This window comes from Heterocephalus glaber, unplaced genomic scaffold (assembly GCF_053883595.1).
Source record: "Heterocephalus glaber isolate CG9 unplaced genomic scaffold, H.glaber_assembly_v1.0 deba00000943, whole genome shotgun sequence".
NCBI lineage: Eukaryota > Metazoa > Chordata > Mammalia > Rodentia > Bathyergidae > Heterocephalus > Heterocephalus glaber.
Window position 1 is genome coordinate 5,097,139 of NW_028258175.1, and position 20,815 is coordinate 5,117,953.

The 20,815-nt window shown below is 40.8% G+C and overlaps 1 protein-coding gene and 1 long non-coding RNA gene across 24 annotated transcripts in view; one reads left to right on the top strand and one right to left on the bottom strand.

The window, feature by feature from the left end:
• The window catches only part of Tnrc6a (trinucleotide repeat containing adaptor 6A), a 183,684-nt gene that overhangs the window by 65,523 nt on the left and 97,346 nt on the right, over positions 1–20,815 (bottom strand). For 12 of the 23 annotated variants that reach the window (XM_021237342.2, XM_087209095.1, XM_013076336.3 and 9 more), the window contains exon 3: positions 18,539–18,586. The exons of 3 other annotated variants lie outside the window; for them this stretch is intronic. In XM_021237342.2, coding sequence (XP_021093001.1) covers positions 18,539–18,586 — 48 coding nt within the window. Of the gene's footprint in view, positions 1–13,838; positions 13,864–15,927; positions 16,296–18,538; positions 18,587–18,923; positions 19,357–20,815 lie in introns of those variants that run through there. 8 more of the 23 variants (XM_087209099.1, XM_021237334.2, XM_087209098.1 and 5 more) reach the window with 7 other exon arrangements.
• Positions 19,075–20,264, top strand: LOC147828642 (uncharacterized). Its single transcript, XR_015450446.1, has 2 exons — positions 19,075–19,168; positions 19,540–20,264. It is a non-coding gene; the product is annotated as an uncharacterized LOC147828642 (long non-coding RNA).

The following is a 20,815-nucleotide window of genomic DNA, read 5'->3' on the forward strand; positions in this document are numbered from 1 at the left end:
CACGGTCCCTGTCATGAGCAGATCTGCCATGGGGTGGATGGATGGAGCAGCAGCACAAACACATGCCCACTGAACCATGACTCACTCTTGTGCTCCACGTGAGGAGACAGTAAGTCCGTTCCCTCACACCACAATCTCGAGAAGTCGGGCATTAAAGGGCCATGACACATGACAGCGGGAGAGTACAAGTACTGCACAAAGGGACCGGACTTACACCATCGCTGTCTCCTGTCCTAAGACGGAGAAATCACAGCAAAGGCTGATTATTGGGTCTAACAACCTAACATTCAGCCTCCACTCCTTCAGACTAAAACTGGGGATAAATGACCACATACATCTACTTCATGGTATTTTTGTAAAGATTACAGAAGGAGTGCTTACTTAGCCCAGAGTTCCTAAGGGCCCAGTCGTGAAACCACCTCACCAGTCCTCAGTGGCATCCAAGACTGCCTACACTTCCTGTCAAGGTAAAGCCTTCAGCACTTGTTCCTCACAGTCTCCTGTGAAGGACAGATGTGCTCTTTTCTGACCTTCTGTATCACTGTAACTTTACCCCACAAGATGTTCTCTATTTATCTGGAATTTTTTCTCCTTTGTCAAACTTTATTTTAAAAGCTTCTGTTGAGGTTAGCATGTGTTTTACTGGCTGGAACTATTCTCTTTGGTACTTGAAAGATGTGCACATCTCCTCTCATGATAGCATTACGATAACAGCTGATATTCTAACCACAGGAAAAAAGTTCTGTTCAATACCATCATCACATCTACTAAGTATATTTTCTTTGATCTATTTTAAAAAACTAAATGGGGGTGAGGAGCAATATACAGTTTTCCAAAAAAAAAAAAAATGTATAAACACTTCAGGAAAAGAAAAACAGTATGATGTTTCCTATGGTGTTACCCTTGTACGGGGGACCCTACAACATGTTGAACATAGCAGAAAATCCACTACACGGCCTGCCCTTAGAGAACAAACTGAAAATGCCTGCGCAGCAATCTCAATGACCAAGGTTACCCAAGCAGCAGTTCACTGTACTAATAAATATCTGGAGGCCAATGGCTACCACTTCGAGCACCTCTTGTAATTATAGAGACCAAAGGTATAGATATAAATGTATGTATGTATGTATGTATGCATGCATGCATGCATGTTCATTCCACTTGTGCCCAAATGCTTTCGCTTCCAGAATTTAAATGCTAGTAAAGACTCATTTAAGACATCTAACTGTATCACTTACCATATCTATCAAAAGGAATAAGAATTAGGGCCGGGAATTTAGCTCAGTGGTTCTGCCACCTGCCTCGCAAGCACAAGGACTTAAGTTCAATCCCCGGTACCAAAAACATAAAAAGAATTCATGGATATGACAAGTACACATGGTCTATCCTGCCCACAGAGACACCCCAGTCAATAATCACTCATTCTTGAAAGTTAGTGGCAAGATACTTGACATCTGTAAGTACTGTGAACCTACTTTGTCACTTTATAAAAACTGGACTCTGTTTTTATCAGGACTTGATTTTCTGTTTACTTCTACCCTGTACTACATCTATAAAGCCTTTGAGATAACTTATAAAGAATCCATCCCTGAGGGAATTTTCAATGAAGATGGAGATAACCTCCAACTTGACTGGAGTGTAGCTACATGAGTATATAGATCTGTCAAGTCAATCACCTACACACTCAAAATGTGTAAATTTTGCTGTTTTCAAACTGTATTTCAAAGTTAATTTTAATACACAGAATAAGAATGAAATATTTGGATTAGAGAAAATAAGCAGATCAAGATTAGGATGGTATATTCAACTCAATTATTCAAGCTATGTTTCAAATTTTGCCCTTATCTTCCAATAACCAATTCAAATCATTTACTCATTTACTTGTTTGACAGATTTATCTGTGTTAGTTGCAGCCTGTTCGACAGTTCTGGCTAATTTTTAGAAAATTCTGCCTCCATTAGCCAAAACCTACTTCCTTATCACTTACTGGTCCTATGAACCTGGGAATGATAAACCTCTGGATGACTAAAATGTTGCAGTGACTATGCTGGGGACTTTAGCATATTTTTTATTTAACAACCACTTTAAGTAAAAATACTTCCCTTTTATAGATGAAGAAAACCAAAGCACAGAAAGGTTAAGCGACTTAAGGTCATATGACTAGCACAAGGCAGAGTTAAGACTCAAATCTAAAACTTCCAAATTATGACCTTTCCTTTCCCATACCATGATGGTAACTCAGTATGAGCTCTCTGCAGGAGCCACAGAGAATAAATCCTTGTCCTTTTGACAGGCTGTGATAAATGTTATTTATAGCGTATCTTTTCTCCAGACTGTATGCCTCCACAATCCTTTTCTTATTTCTCTATACATTTTATAAGAACTCTTTTAACAGAACGTACTGCAAGAAACACAAAGTATTCAAGTTCCAAGAACTATGAGCACATGATTGGGAACAAGAACAGAGGAAGTACCAAGGAAAACAAAGACTGAACCACTGCTTTGACGAGAGGCACAGGCCTCAGTGATCTCTCTCTCTCTCTCTCTCTCTCTCTCTCTCTCTCTCTCTCTCATTTTTGCGGTACTGGAGCATCAAATACAACTATGTCCTCAGTCCTTTTTATTTTTTCAGGCAGGGTCTCACTAAATTATCCAGGCTGGCCTCCAATTTGTAATCCTCCTGCCTCAGCCTCCTGAGTAGCTGAAATTACAGACATGCACCACTGCACCAGGCAAGCACTGGTGACCTCTATGAAAAGTAATTTCAGTTATCTTCATTCAGTGAATGTTTGTGAGAGGGTGAATAGCAAATAACTATAAAGTCTCATATTTGAGGAGTTTGACAGTTTGAAAAAAAGAGAAATTAGGAAGGTAGTTAAAAAAAACTATGAGAAGTCTGCAAAAAATTTCTGTCCTAGGGCCGGGGATTTAGCTCAGTGGTTCCACTGCCTGCCTCGCAAGTGCAAGGTCCCGAGTTCAATCCCTGGTACCAAAAAAAAAAAAAAAATTTCTGTCCTACAATAATCATTTAAAATGCAAGATAATGACAGAATACATAGTATGCTATCATTTGTGTAAGAAGCAAAAGAAAAGATGTGTATTCAGATTTGCCTACTATGTATTAAAGTAACTCTAAAAGAACACCTAAGAAACTAGTATTATGGAGTGTGGGGGCAATAGGAAATAGGCAGAAGGGAGAGAAACCTCTTGTAGAATTTTTTTTTTTTAATTTAATGACAGGGCCAGGCATTTAGCTCAGTGGTTCTGCTACCTGCCTTGAAAGTGCAAGAACCCGAGTTCAATCCCCAGTACCAAAAAAAAAAAAAAAAAAAAATTAAAACCATAATGACATACCAGTTTTTACTAATTTTATTGGCAAAAAATGTTCAAGACCAACAGTGCCAGCAAGAACGAAAGTTGAGAGAATTAGTGTCATTGATGGGAATTAAAGCTACTAAAACCTTTTGGAAAGTATAACTGCAATAGCTGTGGTATTAACAAGTAAAGTCCTTGAGAATGTATTTTACAGCAATAAAATACTAGCAACAGAGACCATATGCATATGAAGGTTCACTGCAAGGTCACAAGGACTGAAAGCAGAAAACTGAAGGTTCATCAATAAAGAAATGGCTGTAGCATAGGACAGCACACTAAGGAGTTGGTGTGTCTGATCTGAAGGAATGTTCCTAATATCCTGTTAAATGAAAGAAGCGAGTCACAGAAATGTGAGTGGCACTTTTCCATTATTCTTTTTCTTCTTTCTTCTTTTGAGCTACGTATCCATGTATTTGTATAACTATACAAACTTAAGAGAAAGACCTGGGAAAATATCCTCCTAAACTAGAAAAGAAAATCATCAAGGCAATCTCACAAAGAAGAGTGTTTTGAGAAACCTTTTAAAGAAATACATTTCTAATTTGAGGTGTTACAGTAAACATGCATTAAATTTTGTGATTTTGTACAAAAATTTGTTTTAAATAACAGGTGTCTACTCCAACACCCAATGCACCCCCACAAAAAGAAGAAAACAAGATTGACAAAATGTTAGCAACTGCTGAAACTGGTTAACGGGTTCATGCAGATTCCTTATTCTGATATATGCTTAGTTTTCCATAATAAAAGATCCCTAAAACCACAAGCCTCCACACCAATGATTAAGCAGTAAGATGGGCCAATGGGGAAATTAGAGTTGTGTGTGAGAACCAAGATTCCTGGGAGGCAGGAAGAGAATGTGCAAAATAGACTTATTAATGGCAGCTGGATACACCTCAGCAAAGGAATGCTCCCCTGCTCTCCTTGGCCTAATGCTTGACAGTTAAGTTTTTCTACATTCTCTGCATAGCTACCATTACAAATAATCCCTTCCAAAGGGATTATCATACATTGCTGTTGGAAGTATGAGCTAACAACCAAGCCCTCTGGTGAGCAATTTTAAAGTGTCTACTCATAATGAATTTTTAAATATCACTATTTTATAATCCATCAATTCCAATCTAAGCCACTAGAAAAAGAATGATAAAAGATGGATACTGCAAAATAGCTGCCTAAAAGTTAATCAATCAATAGTGAATAACAAACTTTAATGTAGTCACACCAGAAATTTAGAAAGAGAAGGAGCCGGGGATTGAATTTAGCTCAGTAGCTCTGGCGCTTGCCAGAGGTCCCAAGTTTGATCCCCAGTACCAAAAACAAACACTAAAGCTAAAAAGGGAAGGGGACAGGCTTCCATAACGTACAGAAGAGTTAACAGAGTTAATGCACCAGGCCTAAGAATGGAAAGGTCCTTAGAAAGGACTGCAAGGCTGGTCCTTGGCTGGTGTGAGGAAAGTTCTCTTTTAGGAGGGGTCACCCCATTCCCTATCTGACGAGAGCAGATTTATAGCTGGGCATGGTGGAGCATTCCTGTAATCCCAGCATTCTGGGAGACTGAGGGAGGACAACCTCAAATTTGAGCTTGGGCCGGCCAGTTTATAAGATCTTGTCTCAAAAAAAAAAGGCTGTAGGGGCCAGGGATTTAGCTCAGTGGTTCTGGCGCCTGCCTCGCAAGTACAAGGTCCCGAGTTCCCAAAAAAAAAAAAGGCTGTAGATGCAGCATAGCACGAAAGGCCAGTACCATTTAAAAAAAAAAAAAAAGAGTGGTTATACCATGGCTAAGGTGAATGAACAAATGATACGGTTGATGCTGAACACCTGGCATCCTTCTGAGATTATGGAATTTTGGTGCAGGACTAGCCTCTAAGCAAACCTTTGGCACTAACCTTCTAAAGGATTCCCCTGGCAAATACTTTTTACACATTGCTTCAATTCAACTTTGCCCTCTCTGCGCCTTTTTCCTTGCTGACTTTGTTTAAAAACCTTTCAGTGTACTAAATCACAGCCATAAGCACAAATATATGGTGAGCTCTGAGTCTTCCTAGTGAACTACAAGCCCTCAGGAGGCGATTTCTATAGACACAGAAGGCAAGAAGGTCTTTTCAGGCAAGGAAGCAGAGAAGGCATGGGTCCAGCAAAGCATGAAGACATGTTAGCATGACAACTCCAGGGCAACAGAATGAAACAGAAATAGGGAGGAAAACCGTGCCAATAAATTGGCCACGGGGCAAGAAGACTGTTACAATGACCCAAGTGAAAGTGGACACTCCAGGTGGACCCTTTGAATCACAATGTTGGCTGGGGGAGGAGAGGTCAAGCCAACCTAATGTGACAAATTAGAACAGTTGGCAATATTAGTAAGAAGGCCAAAAGTGTTAGTGACAATTCTGGATTTAAAAAAAAAAAAAAAGTTTGGGCCAGGGATTTAGCTCAGTGGTTTCACCGCCTGCTGTGCAAGCACAAGGACCGGAGTTCGATCCCCAGTACCAAAAAAAAAAAAAGAGCAAAAAAAAAAAAAAAGTTAAATGGTAGCTCTGCTGTCAGAAAAGACAATAATGAGATGAGGAATTAGAAAACAAGAAGCAACTTTCCGGAGGACCCAACCAGCAAATCAGCAAAGCCAGATTATCCTTACACAGAAACTAACTATATGCTACAAGATAGTTATAAAAATGCACTTCAGGGCTGGGGGTGTAGCTCAGTGGTGCCGTGCCTGCCTTGCAAATGCAAGGCCCTGAGTTCGATCCCTGGTACCCCCTCCCCCAAAAAAAACCAAACAAAAAAACTTTACATCTCCTGTAAAAAAAAAAAAAAACAAAAAAAACTACTTTCCCACCTTTTTCTATTTCATCCCAACCTTTGTTTCCTCTTCTTCCACTGCCACCCCCCCTTTCATCCTCCTATGTAAATCCATCACCAAAGTCAGTGCAGCACTATATGAAAGTCACTCATAACCTTACAAACTATAACTTAACCAAGTGGGAGAGATGAAAACCCAACTGCAGCAAAAAGAGTAATGGGAATGGAGTCAGAGGTTTGGACCAGTTTTTCAATAATTGTGGCAGTAAAATAAAGAAAACAGAACAAAGTGCAGTTTTGTATTTTTTTTTAAATAAAGAAGACTAGGACTTATCTGGAGGTGGAAAGGGGTTAAGAAGTAAAAGCACCAAAGAAGTAGTAATAGTGGGCATACTAGATAGAGGCTCTTCACACTTGTAGGTAGCTCAATATCTGCAAATACAGAAGTAGTTAAACGATAAATGGAATACTATGCAGCTGCAAAACAAACAAAGGTCTCTACATCCTGATGTGAAAGGACTGAGAAGGCATAATAGTACGTGAGCAAAAAAAAAATTCAGGTTCAGTGTGCTACCTTTTATGTTAAAGGAGAGGAAATAATACAAATATATACTCACATGTCCTTGCATTAGTATAAACAAATTATAGAACTGTGTGTTCACAAACTAATAAAAGTACATATTTGTGACTAGAGTATGGGAAGAAAACAGAACAAGAGACAAGGTGGTGGCAATGCTATTTTTAGAAAGCTCAGTTTTAGAGGCATGGGTGGTAATGAAGAGTTGGTACGTTTTCCTGTAAGAATGGAGGGAAAACAGGTGAATAGGTAGCAGTGAGGATCCAAATGAAGCAGAGTGAATCTGACAGGAGGGTGAGCTGAAAAGAGGCTCTCACTGGCCCCACAACTTGAACAAAAAAATAGCACTAGTAAAGAGTGACAAACCATTGAAAAAAATAAGAACCTATGAGTCCATACTAATTTTAATGAAGGTACAAATAAGCAAATGAGGAATGGAGACAGACCTTACTGTAAAACATAAACTAACGTAGAATGATGGGCTTAGAAAATCACTATTTGGCAACTCAGTGATTCAGGCAAGAATATGGATAAGAAACAAGAGACTTACATACTCCCAAAGTTCCTCCCAACAATATTAATTATAGAGGGGGAAATGCTAACTATAAACAGACATCATGCACCTCCTGATATGATGCACTAAGAAAAAAACGATGAATTTGGGGCAGGGGATTTAGCTCAGTGGCAGCGTACCTGCCCTGCAAGTGCAAGGTCCTCAGTTTGATCCCTGGTACCAGAAAAAAAAAACACAAAAATGATGAATTCTATACTATTCTTGTCAAAAATGCAAAATCTGATAGAATAAGGAAATGGCAGGAAAGCATAGACTGAGGGGCAATCTACAAAACAGCCTTTACTCTATAAATATCAAGGTAGTACACAGCAAAAACTATGAAACTGTTGCAGAATGCAGGCAACTAAATAAACATGAAAGCAAAATGTAACTTGTGATCTTGGATTGAATCTCTAACCAGAAAAACTGTTTTGCTGTAAAAAGCATTACTGAGACAACTGACAAAATAGGAATAAGGTCTGTAGATCAGCTGTTAGGACTATCCCAATGTTATTTTCCCAATTTTGAGAATAGTACTATAATCACTAAGACAATGTCTTTGATTTTAAGAAATACATAGTTATGTCTTGGGGATAAAAGGGCATCCTATATACAAGTTACCCACAAATGATACAAACTGTATATATAGAAAAAGAGAATGATAAAGCAAATGTTATTAAATGTTAACATTGTGGAACAAAGATGATACATATTCTGGAAATTTTGTTCTACTTTTGCAGTACTGCTCTATGTCTAAAGTTACTAACAGCTCAGGTTGAGGAAAATCAACGAGATTGGAAATTGAGAAAATAATATATACTCCCACTCCAAGAACAGAAGCACTCTACAGTGTCTGAGGTATTCATTTTGAACCCTAACCCTGAATCAAACTGATATTACTCCCATTTGACAGTCAACTAGAAAGTCTAAGCGACTTTTCAGATGGTACAAGGCTATGATAAGGTTAAACCAAACCCGGGTTTGCTAAATCTACGCGCCTAAACCCCACTTCTCTTTTTGAAACTTAATTACTTGTTCCTTCACATTTCTTACCAACCTATACAAATCTCACCCTGGACCTTTAATTAAATGCTCATTTTCTAATATTGTAGATGTTAGTCTCACTCTTCCAAATGGGACTAATTATTGGTCTGGAGACAAAGCTAGTTCTACTTGAATTGTGTGCCCTGGCACTGGCCACTCTTACTCATATGCCAACTCCTGCTTTCTTGCCTGTATAACCCACCAAAAGTGTGCTCTTTTCCCTCATTCCTACCCACACTCTAATTCTTCGAGACCAGTTTATTCAAACAAGCATTTCCTAGGGAGTACAGCATACAATAAAGAACTCCAGGCCCAATGTTGACGAGAAGTGGGCTTAAATCTCAACTCTCATTACTTGTATAACCTTAAACAACTTACAGTAATTTCTCTGTAGTCTACAGTTCCTAGTTTACAAGAAGTCTCAAACTGCAGCTCCCTCAAAGGGCTGTTGTAAAGATTAAATTAGTACAGCAAACGAAGTGCTTACAGATGCACATAGTAAGTACAAACTACTTGTCAGCTACATGAGACTAGGAGCAAAACACTGCACTAGGCAAGGTTAGCAACCAAAAGAGGGAGAGCATCAGTAGAAAATGAAACTGAACATACAAAAGCAATTATTATGGCACAACGTACATGAGATAAATGCCAAACCTACAGCTAAAGCCCTCAGATTCCAATCCACACCAAACCAGGTACCAAAGCAGACAAAGATATCAGAGTAAGTAGAAACTACAGGTTAAGAACCCTTATCCAAATACAAACACGAAAGTCCTCAACAGAAGTCTAACAAATGACATTCAGCAACATATAAACAAGACAACACAAAGGTAGTGAAAAAAAGGCAATACAAGGTGGGATTTATCACAAGAATGCAAGGTTGATTTTTAATAAGACAATGTAATACAACATGTTCACAGAATGAAGAACAAACCTAGATGATGATCTGGACAGACACAGAAGAAAGCATCTAATGAAATCCAGCACCCTTCCTCAACCCGACAAAGACTATCTGTAATCCTAGCTACTGAGGAGGCTGAGGCAGCCAGCCAGGGCATTTTAGCAAAATCTTGTCTCAAAATAAAAAATAAAAAGGGGCAGAAAAAGGGGTAGGGACATAGCTCAGTATTCCCTGGGTTCATTCCCCAGGAACCCTCTCCCCCATACACAAAGCAAATACTTTTCATTTAAAGTTAGGAAGAAGACAACAAAGATGTCCAATTTACCAATTCCTATTCAACAGTGAAGTGGGTGTCTAAAAGAACTAAGGAGGAAAAAGAAAAAGAGCTTGTGTGCTTATGTACAAACACACACAAGAAATACAGGAAGGTGTAAACCTATCTCTACTCACACATGATACGGGCTGAGAGTGCAGCGCTGTGGTACCATATGTGCTTAGCATGTGCAAGGCCCCAGATCAATCACTTGTACCAAAATAAAGACAATTCAGTCAAGAAAACAATGTCAGTTATGATAGTATCAAAAAGGGTAAAATATATAGGGATTTCAAAAAAGTACAAACTGTACACTGAAAACTACATCTTTGAAAGAAATTAAAGACAAATAAATAGAAAAGGATTCTGTGTTCACAAACTGGAATATTAGTATTTTTTAAAAGTCAATACTGCTGGGTGTGGTGGTACACTCCTGTAATCGCAGCACTTGAAGGCTGAGGCAGGGGGATAGCTGAGTTCAAGGCCAGCCTGGCCCACATAGCAAGACCCTGTCTCTAAAAAACAAAATAAAACAAAAAATGTCAGGGGCCGGGAATTTAGCTCAGTGGTTTCGCTGCCTGCTGAGCAAGCGCAAGGACCCGAGTTCCATCCTCGGTACCAAAAAAAAAAAAAAATATCAATACTGCCCAAACTGATATGCAGTTCTTACCAAAAACCCAGCTGTGTTTTTTATTGAAATTGACAAACTGGCCAGGGATTTAGCTCAGTGGTTTGGCCGCCTGCCCCACAAGCGCAAGGACCCGAGTTCATTCCCCAGTACCTTAAAAAGAAAAGAAATTGACAAACTGATCCTAAAATGTATATAGAAATGCAAGCAGAACAGCCAATGCAATCTTGAAAAAGAATGAAATCGGAAAACTCAACAACCGGTTTCAAAACTGCTAAAAAGCTATGGTAATCAAGAGTGTAAAAGCAGCATGATGATGGGTGAACAGTACAAATGGAACACAGACTTGAGTCCTTACATTATCTGATGCTAACCTTCAACAAGGGTGTTAAGGGTGAACAGCCTTTTCAATGAATAGCACTGGACAACTGAAGAGTCACAAGAAAACAATGAAACTGGGGCCTCCATCATGTACAAAAAGTAATTTAACATGGATGACAGGGCTAAATGTAAAAGCTAAAACTAAAATTGTTAGAGAACGTGAGAATCTTTCTAACCTTCAATAGAGTACCAACAGCATAAGTGGCAAAAGAAATAACAGGTAAATTTGACTTAGAAAATTAAAAACTTTTGTGCTTTAAGGGACACCATAAAAGTGAAGAAAACCCATAAAAGGGGAGAAAATACTTGCAAATCATTTACCTAATAAAGGACTTGAACCTAAGCTATATTAAGAACTCTTACAACTCAACACTAAAAAGCATAACCCAATTTAAACATGGCCACAGGACATGAGCAGGTATTTCTCCAAATCAAATACACAAATGACCAATATTAACATGAAAAGATGTTCAACACATCATTAGTCATTAGGGGAACACAAATCAAAACCACAATGAAACACCATTTACATCCAGTAGGATGGCAGGAGTCAAAAGCACAGTAACATCTGTTGGCAATGATGTGGAGAAGCTGGAACCCTTACACACTGCTGCTGAGAATGTAAAATGGTATGACTGCTTGGGAAAGTCTGGCAGTTCCTCAAAAAAGTTAAAAAGAATTACTCCCCTGGTACCAAAACAAGAAGTTAAGAAGAATTACTATAAAACTCAACAATGCTACTCCTAGATATATCCAATACAACTAAAAACATATGCCCACACAAACACTTGTACACAAATGTCTATGGCAGCATGATTCATAATAATCCCAAAGTGAGAACAATTCAAATGTCCCAACTGATGCATGGATAAATAAAATGTAGTAAACAGGGATGAGGATGAAGCTCAAGAGTAGGGTACATGTTTGCCATTGGTTGGGCCCTAGGTTCAATCCCCACAAACTCACTCTCACACACACACACACACACACACACGCAGAAACATACATACACACAGGATGAGAAGGGGGAGGAAAGAAGGAAGGAAATATGATAAGAGTATTTTCCACCCACCAATATATGCTACAACAGGGATAAACCTTGAAAACATGTTTAAGACAAGCCAGACATTAAAAGATACAAAAGAATCATATGGTACGGTGGCATCTATATGAAATGCCCAGAATAGGCACAAAGTAGATTCGTGGCAAGGGCTGGAAGGAAGGACAAATGGGGAATGACTGCTATTAAGCATGGGGTCTTAGGATGGCGTAGGTGGTGATCTAGAACATGACAGCAGTGATGAAGGTACAAAAACACAAAGCTGCAAATATACTAAAAACCAATGGATCATATACTTTAAAAGAACAAATTTTATGGTATGTAAATTTTACCTCAACAAAGTTGTTATTAAACAACTGAGAGAGTAAATGGCACATGCGGAGGAGACACATGAGGGGACATACAGCAGGAGGCGGAAGGACAGCAGTGTGCGCCTCCATTCCAGAACCACTGGGAACCGGCGAACACGTCCAAACGACCGACACTCAGAACTGTGGCTTACAATGACTAACCCGCAGCCGTGTGGAGAATCACATTTTAGGTCCCTTTGCATCTGTACACTTTTAAGATTTTCACTTATGTGCCTCACATTCCTAGAGATTCACAAACAGAACATATTTCTTTGATATCCACTGTGTAACTAGTTAACAAAGAACAAAGTAATATTTAAAAGTGCATTTAAAATCAGCTCAGTGTAAGCACCATACAGTAATTTCCTATTCTTTCCTAAGTTCCGGGAGATACTTCAAAAGAGCAGAAGAAAGAAGAGACCAAAGTTAACAAAACACAGATGTTATAATCATGGAAATATTCAGTATCACTGTAGCAAACTGCTCAATAGATGCTTGCTGACTGAAAACCACTAGGAAGATCAGCAAAACAAGTGAGCTGGCTTCGTCTTGTTTGTTATTATACCAAGCCCAATCAACTGCTGTTCACAGAAAATATCTTGTAGGGTTCAAAGTATAAAATTCCTCAATCAGGTTTCAATCTGTTTTGAACATTCCATTTGAAACAGTCAGCTGAGTCATCATCACCTAATACACTACTGCCGAAAATTCAAAATGTGCGTCCCTACAAGAAGGGATATGCTAGAATTTCTGCTTCACAGCCAACTCAAACACACAACAGTATGCAAGCCATTTCCAAAATAAGACACTTTAAATAGGAAATTTAAACTAAATTTATGTTCATGGTTTTTTAAGATAGAAACTATGCCTTAGTCAAACATCACTCGCTCTTCTGAATCTCAGTTTAGCTCTTCTGCAACCTCTACAATGGAATGTTTGCTCATCTTTGAAAAGTAGTGACCCTTTGAAGTCTGACAAATGCTAAGAACGGCATCTGTTCTTTTTTTTCCTTCAACCTTTCAAACCAGTCCACACACCTGTGAGTCCTTGTTCTATGGGCACACTATCACTCCAACTTGAATGGGTCTTCCTTTAAGAAAGCCTAAGTTGGGCCGGGGACTTAGCTCAGTGGTTTTGCCGCCTGCTGCACAAGCTCAAGGACCCCAGTTCGATCCCCGGTACCAAAAATAAAATAAAATAAAAGGAAGCCAAAGTACCACCTAGGAGTTTTATTTTTTACCAGGGTTGGTTACCAGTTCAAAGCTGAAAACAAGCAACTTTCATGCCTATCAATGAAGGAACTATCTTCAGAGTAACCCTTCATAAAAGCAGCAATTATTATGACTTATTACAACTTCAAATACTTAAAATTAAATCTCAATTAAATGGTTTGTCATTTCCTAACCTGAGAGAAACATTCAGTCAGTGTAAAGGTGAGAGCCCTGGAAAACCTTTCAGTCAATTTACTTACAAATATCCAAGCAGAGAGCCTGACGTGAGGCCCTGCGCGTTGCTATATCACCACCAATAGGCTATTCCTGCTGAAACTAACCACACAGAAGTGAGCAGACAAATCCAAGCTGAAGTCTGCCAAAACAGCTGGGCACAAAAATGGCATCATGGAAGGGGCATAAAGGTTAGAGACCTGTTCCTGATACAAAGAAACTTCAGGGGGCTGGGGATTTAGCTCAGTGGTTTCGCCACCTGCTGCGCAAGCACAAGGACCGGAGTTCGATCCCCAGTACCAAAAAAAAAAAAGAAACTTCAGGGACAACTAAATGCAGCTCTGGATTAAGGGACTGAGGTGAAGGCAAGAAAACCATGAGTAGGACAACTGGGAAAAGCTGGATATGAACCAACCCGCATCATGAAGTTAACGTTCCACATACAGTCATCTGATGGCTGTCGGTAGAATCCCTTACTCTTGTGAGATGCAGACTGCCACAGTGGGGGGTGAAGTGTCAGGATAAAAGAAATACGGCAAAATATTAATAATCAGTAAGCTGAAGCAAACAGACTCAAGTATTCAATACACTACTTTGGCTACTCTGCTTAAAGTTAGGATAAATTTTAAAAATTTTTAAATGGGAGGGAGATTTTTCCTTGATTTTGGGTAAAATTTGTCATAAGTCAGATTGAACAGAATACATGTAACATTTTAATCTTTCTAATTACGGGCAATACTTTTGAGGCTGTCAGAGCACTGCAAAGGACTCTGCTTTTCCAACTTACACTTTCAGACATATATCAGATGCCAAAATTCAAGAGATCATAGAATAGTATTCTTTTTATGACATGTATATCCAAATTTTCCACACAGGACCATTACATATTTTTAAGTTAAGCTTACAGTTTGTGATTCATTTATTCTATACATTGATTTACAGCACAGCTGCAAATAAACTAGAAAAATACCTACCAACATGAATTTGTTGGTCTGCTAACCAGATCATGGCAGATACAGAAAAGCTTTTAAAAAAATGCCAAATAAAGGTGAATGAATTGCACAAGTGGGATTCATGTTAGCTAGGAAAAACTACTGCCCTGGTTCATGCCTGTCTTAAGTCTCTTTGTGATGTAGTACTTGTCCCTCAGACAAGTGGCCCCATTCAGATGCTACCCTGTATGTTACACAGCAACTTTTAACAACGTTTATTACACAGTAGTACTTTACCTGTTATGGGGAAGAAGTCAGTCTAACGTGAAGCATGTCCACTTTTAGAAAACATTCATTATAGTATATTCATCAGTAAAATGTGCATAGAATATACCGAAATTGTTATTTTTTCAGAAAAAAAAGGTTATTTTTATCTACTTTGTAATTAACACTGCCTAGAGGGATGACTACAGGTAAGAATCAGAAAACCTGTCTGAATCCTGGCTCTGACATCCCATTAAAGACTCGGAAGTCACTGGATGAGTCTCAACCACAGCTTTCTCACTGAAAAATGGAGTCTGAATACTGGCTAATCCTCATGTCATGGTCCAGCTCAAAATCGTCAATGATTCTTTGACTCTGGCCTCCAGAAATATTTTAAGAAATTAGACCGAGTTGTATTACTAAAGATTTTTTACAACTAAAATATAACTTATCATCTCATCTCCCTAAACAAATTATCCTGCTCTAACCTTACTTTGTTCAAAAGCTGGGTCAATGTCCCATTCACTCAAGATAGAGATCTCCATGTATTCTGAATCCTCTCACAAATAATCAGATGCCAAATCCCAGGTTCCTGTTTAATTCTTCACCACTTCTCTCCTAGACTTCTGGTTATTTCCTAGAAATATACCTGATCATCATCCCAGCCTAGAAGATTTCTCTATCACACTAGTATCCTACTCAAAGGCAGATAAGATAATGGCTCCCCGTTCTTAAAGAATTTAAATGAAAACTTCTCAACCTGACCTTCCAGGGGTCCTCATCTGGCCTCAACAAGTTTGCTACAAAGCCCTTACATGACAATCCAACTGAACTACTATCCTCTACCATATCATAATCTGACTGGATTTCGGGCCTTTACTTCTGCTACTGTTCTTACAATGCCCCTTTCTTCGCTTTTTAAGATTAATCCCATACTTGAAAGTTCCATTCCAATTGGGATCCCTTACTGACATGATGTGACAATTTTAATGGCCAAAAGTGAGTGTTAAAAGGCAGCGTGGCAAACTAAATATATTGAGCCAATTTTGTTTGCATGGCACTAGATATTTGGCACACTGTCTTGAGAAGAATTACCCCTCAGCAGAGGAAAGAAGAATGGTAACACATCTTTGACATTCAGAGGCCAGAGCTCCCAAACTGGAGACATAATTTGGCTTCCAGGGTATAAAAAGATGTTGAAATGAATTCAATATTTAAAGTTTTAAACTTTTCATGTTGAAAGTGCAAAGATCTAGAAGAGCGGTTCTTAACCAGGTTGGTTCTGTCCCATTTCCCATCCCCACTGACCTTTTCGGCATCTGGAATCTTTGGTCATCACAGACACTGACAAGGAATGCTACTTACAGATGATTGCCCTGCAATACACAGGAGAGTCCTCACCATAATGAGCTATCCAGCCCCAAGTACCAACAGTGTTTAGGTTCTGCTTCTTCAAAGAAATTTTCAAATTTTTTCAAGGTAGAGTACTATGCCTTTTCCTCCCCTTGTGGTACTACCAGGACCTTTGCACTGACCTAAAATCCTGCCCTTTTTGCTTTTTGAGACAGGATCTTGCTCGGCTGCCCACACTGGGTTCAAATGTGCAATTCTTCTGCTTCAGTCTCCCAGAATGCTGGAATAATAGGTGTGCACCACCATGCCTGACAGAACTGTGCCTTTGGTAAGAGACAATTTAAGGGTAACAGGTTAAGTTCAGTGGGAGGGTACCTGTCTAGCATGTGTGTGGCCCTAGGTTTGATCCGCAGCACTGAAAAAAATAAAAATGAGACAATTTAAATATAGTTTGAAGCCTTCCAATCACCAGTGGTTTGGACTCCTACAAGTTACTTAATCTCCTGAGACCTCAAATCCTTCTTCCTTAAAACAAAAATAATATCAGTACCTACTTCACTGGGCTTTTCAAGGATCAGACAAATCCATGTGGAGCCTTTGAATACCTGGGCCAAGCAAAACAGCACTCAACAAATTTAGCAACTTCCACTCTTTCCCTCCCTAGTGCTTAGTCCTGTGTTTGAAATGCAGCAGATGCTTGACACGTTTTCACTCAGTGAACACAGTGCCTTTGCCTTCTGGAGAACACCAGTGGGTAGAACAGATACATTCTTGTCTGGGGAAAAAGAAGGCATTTGCTTGCCGCATCACATCTCCTCTACTCAGATCTCTTAGGAAATGCTCCCCTCTTACTATACATGAATGGGTTGATATCTCCTTCTGACCTCTACACTGACTGCCCCGTATTACAGTTATTTATGTACTTGCTAGTCTTCCTACTAGACTGTCCATGTCCTCTGTGGGAATGGACAGCGTCTGACTCCTTTTTACGTAACCCAAGGGGTCTAACAGACCTTAACAACTGGCTGGCCTAAGCCCCTCATTTTATAGATTAGGCACCGAGAGGTTAAGTGACTTGCCAAGAGTCAAGGTCATATTTTAAGTAGCAGAACTGGAGTTCAAACTCTGATACATGGCAAATAGACACCCAAGTTCTGTTCAATCATAATAGTACATAACAATTATACCTGTTATACAGACAATACTTTACGGGGGGGGGGGGCCCTCACAGGAAATACACCTATACAGAGTTAGGTGACAACAATGGAAGGAAAAATAGACCCCCAAGCTTCTTTCTGCCTCTGAAATTATACCTGAAGGTAACTCAACCTGCATTCTTTCATTCCATCTTACTATCTCTTTAACACCTCTTGAAAATAATTTCTTTCAAATTGTATCACCACCTGTCCCCACAAAATGAGCCCATAATTATTTGAGTAACATAAAATCTCTTATTGGGTAAACCAATGTTGCCCATCCTTTGTCAACTGAACAGATTCTTTAACAATTACCTGAACAGATTAATATTTATGAAACTGGAAGAACTGGCAATTTGGAAAGGTTTTACATGAAAAATACTCAAATAATCTGAATTGTGTTAATAATTTCAACATAAACCTAAAACTTACAATAATCAAACTAAGCTACATTAAAATCCAACAGGAGAAATTTTATTTTACTGTCCAAGAGAAAGCTGTCCACATCTAGAAATTTCTGAGTGTAACAATATGATGCAAAAGAAAAAGGTGAATAAGAAAAGCCTGTTAAAACAGAAAGTGAACGAGAAAAGGAGTAAAACAAGGCACATTTCCCTGACGCTTAAGCAATTATAACTCAATAAAGGTAAGTATTCCCATAAAGACCGCATTTAAAAACAACAAAGCAAAAACTTGCCTCTGCAGCGGCGGTACTTAGGCTCTGATATTTTAAATACCAGTGCAAAAGCACTCTGGCCCGACAGTACTCATAACCACTTATTTGGAACAGATTTTTAATTCTTTTTACCAGCTGATAAAAAGAGCACACATACCGAACACGGGGGGGGGGGGCAGCTTAAGCCTGGTAAATTAAAGTTCAAGGGCAAAACTGTTTCCAATGCAACAGAATCTGCCTAACTACACGGGGTGGGGTGGGGTGCGAACACATAGTATCTTTTTATAAAGGCAACAATTTGAGCTACAAAGTAATAACGGGGAAGCCAAAACAGTTTGACAGCCCGCCATAAGGGCCGCCTCAATCATGAGTCACACAATGCCTGCAACCATTTACAATAGTAATTAATGCACAAGTCCCCTAATTAAATTCTAAAAGGGTGAGAATGCTTTAACTAAGTTTACAAGAATTGCTTTTTGCTTTTTTTTTTTTAAGACAGAAGCACACGCGTAATTACGCGTCTCCCCCGCCAACCCCTTAGTCCAATATTCCCTCAGGCCGTGCTCCCGAAGGTCTCGCTGCCTGTGTGCGAAAAGGAAAATGACACCGGGGGACTTCCAACCCCGGAGGGGCGAACTGGAGTGGAAATGCACGATTGTAAAGGGGCGGGAGACGGAAAGCTCGCCCATCTTACCTGCTAAGATTTCTTTCTACGTCTTTGGTAGCTTTAGCTTCCAATTCTCTGAAACATAGAACAAAAACAAAAACAAAACAAAATACAAGAGATGTGCGTGGAAAAGGAGCGCTGCGGCCGGAGCCCGCGCCCGGCGGCGGGGGGGAGGGGGCCGGGGCCGGGGCCGGGGCCGGGGCCGGGCACAAAGCTGCGCGGCTGCGGGCGGGCTGCGGGGCGACGGCAGCCCCCCACCCTGGCCGCCCGTCGGGCCTCCGCCGCCGCCGCGCAGCCCGCGCCCTCCGGCCGAGGCCCGAGGTCTAGGGGACGCCGGCGCCGCCGCCCGCCCTGAAGCAGCGCCGCAGGCTCCTCCCGCCCCGGCGCGAGGCTCGGCTTTCGCCCGGCTCACCTCATGTGTGTAAAGTGCACGAGCAAGTGGGGCGCGGTGAACGAGGCTCGCGAGCCTCAAACCCTCCGCAACGCCGCGGGGAGAGACCCAAGCCGCTGCACCAGCGCCATTTTCTACACCGACCCGCTGCCGCCGCCGCCACCGCCGCCGCCGCAGGCCCCAGACCGGAAGTGAATGCCCCGCTCGGAAAACCCTTCCGGGGGCGCCGCGGCCGGCCGCCCCAAGATGGACGCCCTAGCAACTGGGTCAGCAGACCCGGCAGGCCCTTGACAACCGCTCCCCTGCGAGGCGCGTGGCACCCCCGGAAAGTCCCGGAGGTCTCAGCCTCCCAGCGTCCCGCGGGTGGCCGGGGTGGGGGGCCTGGCGATCCCGAGCCGAGCCCAGCCTTCCTCCCGGCGGCCGCGTCCGGTCGGACTCGGTTCCCTCCCCTCCTCCACCTCCTTCTTTACTGCGACACAGGTTTCCTTCCCCGCCGCCCCTCCCCCGCCAAACACGCCAAAAAAAAAAAAAAAAAAATCGCCGAGCCGCAAATCCCACCCGCTTCCGTGCCGCAGCGGGATGAGCCCGCGCGGCTTTTGAATTCAGCCGCTAATAATTATTTTTGACCTTGGTCCAGATAGTCATCCCCTCTGCTCCTGTTTCCTCCTGAGGTGAAGAATGGATACCTGAGACGAGTTGTGAGGTTTAAAAAGCGATTTTATCCAGCGAATTTTACAGACCCTTTGACTCAGCGATTCCACTTGCACGAAATTCGGCCCAGGAAATAACTCTGGGTTTCTACAGATATTTCACTGTCAAGATACAAGTCGCAGCATGGACGATGGTGAAAAATTGCAAGCGGCCAAAATGTCCAGCCTCAGGAGGTGGCTTTAGAAACTGAGCTCCTGGCCTGTGTTAGGATAACTCGGAAATGCTGTCGAGGAAGAATACTTGCCTGGGGGAAAATGGTTGCAAGAGAATGGTGAAAAAACTGGCTCCACAACAGCTCACCCTGCAACATGTTGACACACTCAGTTACATACATTTGTAGACACTGGAAGATGCATAGGCGAGCCTGGCGCCTACAGGATTGCATGCTGTAATAGCAGCACCACACGAGGCTGAGGCAGGAGGATCACAAATTCCACCACTGCCTGGGCAACTTGAGGACTTAACAAAACCCTGTCTCAAAATTAAAAGTGAAAACGGGGTATAGATGTGGTTTAGTGCTAAGACCCTGGTCTCAATCCCCAGTACTGAAAAAAAAATGATTTTTTTAAATTTGAAAATCTACATATACCTGTATGTAGCTGCAATAAGAAACATACCTGCAGGTAAATACAACAATATAATACGAGTAGATACACGTGTATGTTCATTCCATACTCTCACAGTGCTTCTGTTTGTAATCTAAAGTAATTCTGATTTTGTGCTTAAAAATCTGCTCTCTTTACCTTTTCACAATGTGACTCTATGGATGATCTTATTTTCCTTTTTTTTTTTTTTTTAAGTCTTTCCATTGACTATTTATTTATTTAGGTTTTTTGAGGCAGGATCTCACTATGTAGTCCAGGCTGGCCTTGAACTCAGCAATCCTCCTGTCTCGGCTTCCTATAGTGCTGGGACTACATGTGTGGACCATGCCCAGCCCTTCTATCGATTTTAAAACATGCTCAAATCTCCTATGAAACATAAGCAGATCCTCTCTGGGCTCTCCAATTCCTATCTGCTCTGAAAAAGATGTGTAGTAAATAAACCACATATGAATGAATGAATGAATGAATGCAGAAATAAATAATAAAACATATGTATCAAAATGTTACCAGATAAGGGGCCAGGGATTTAGCTCAGTGGCTTCGCTGCCTGAGTGCAAGGACCCGAGTTCCATCCCCAGAACCAAAGCAGAAAAAAAA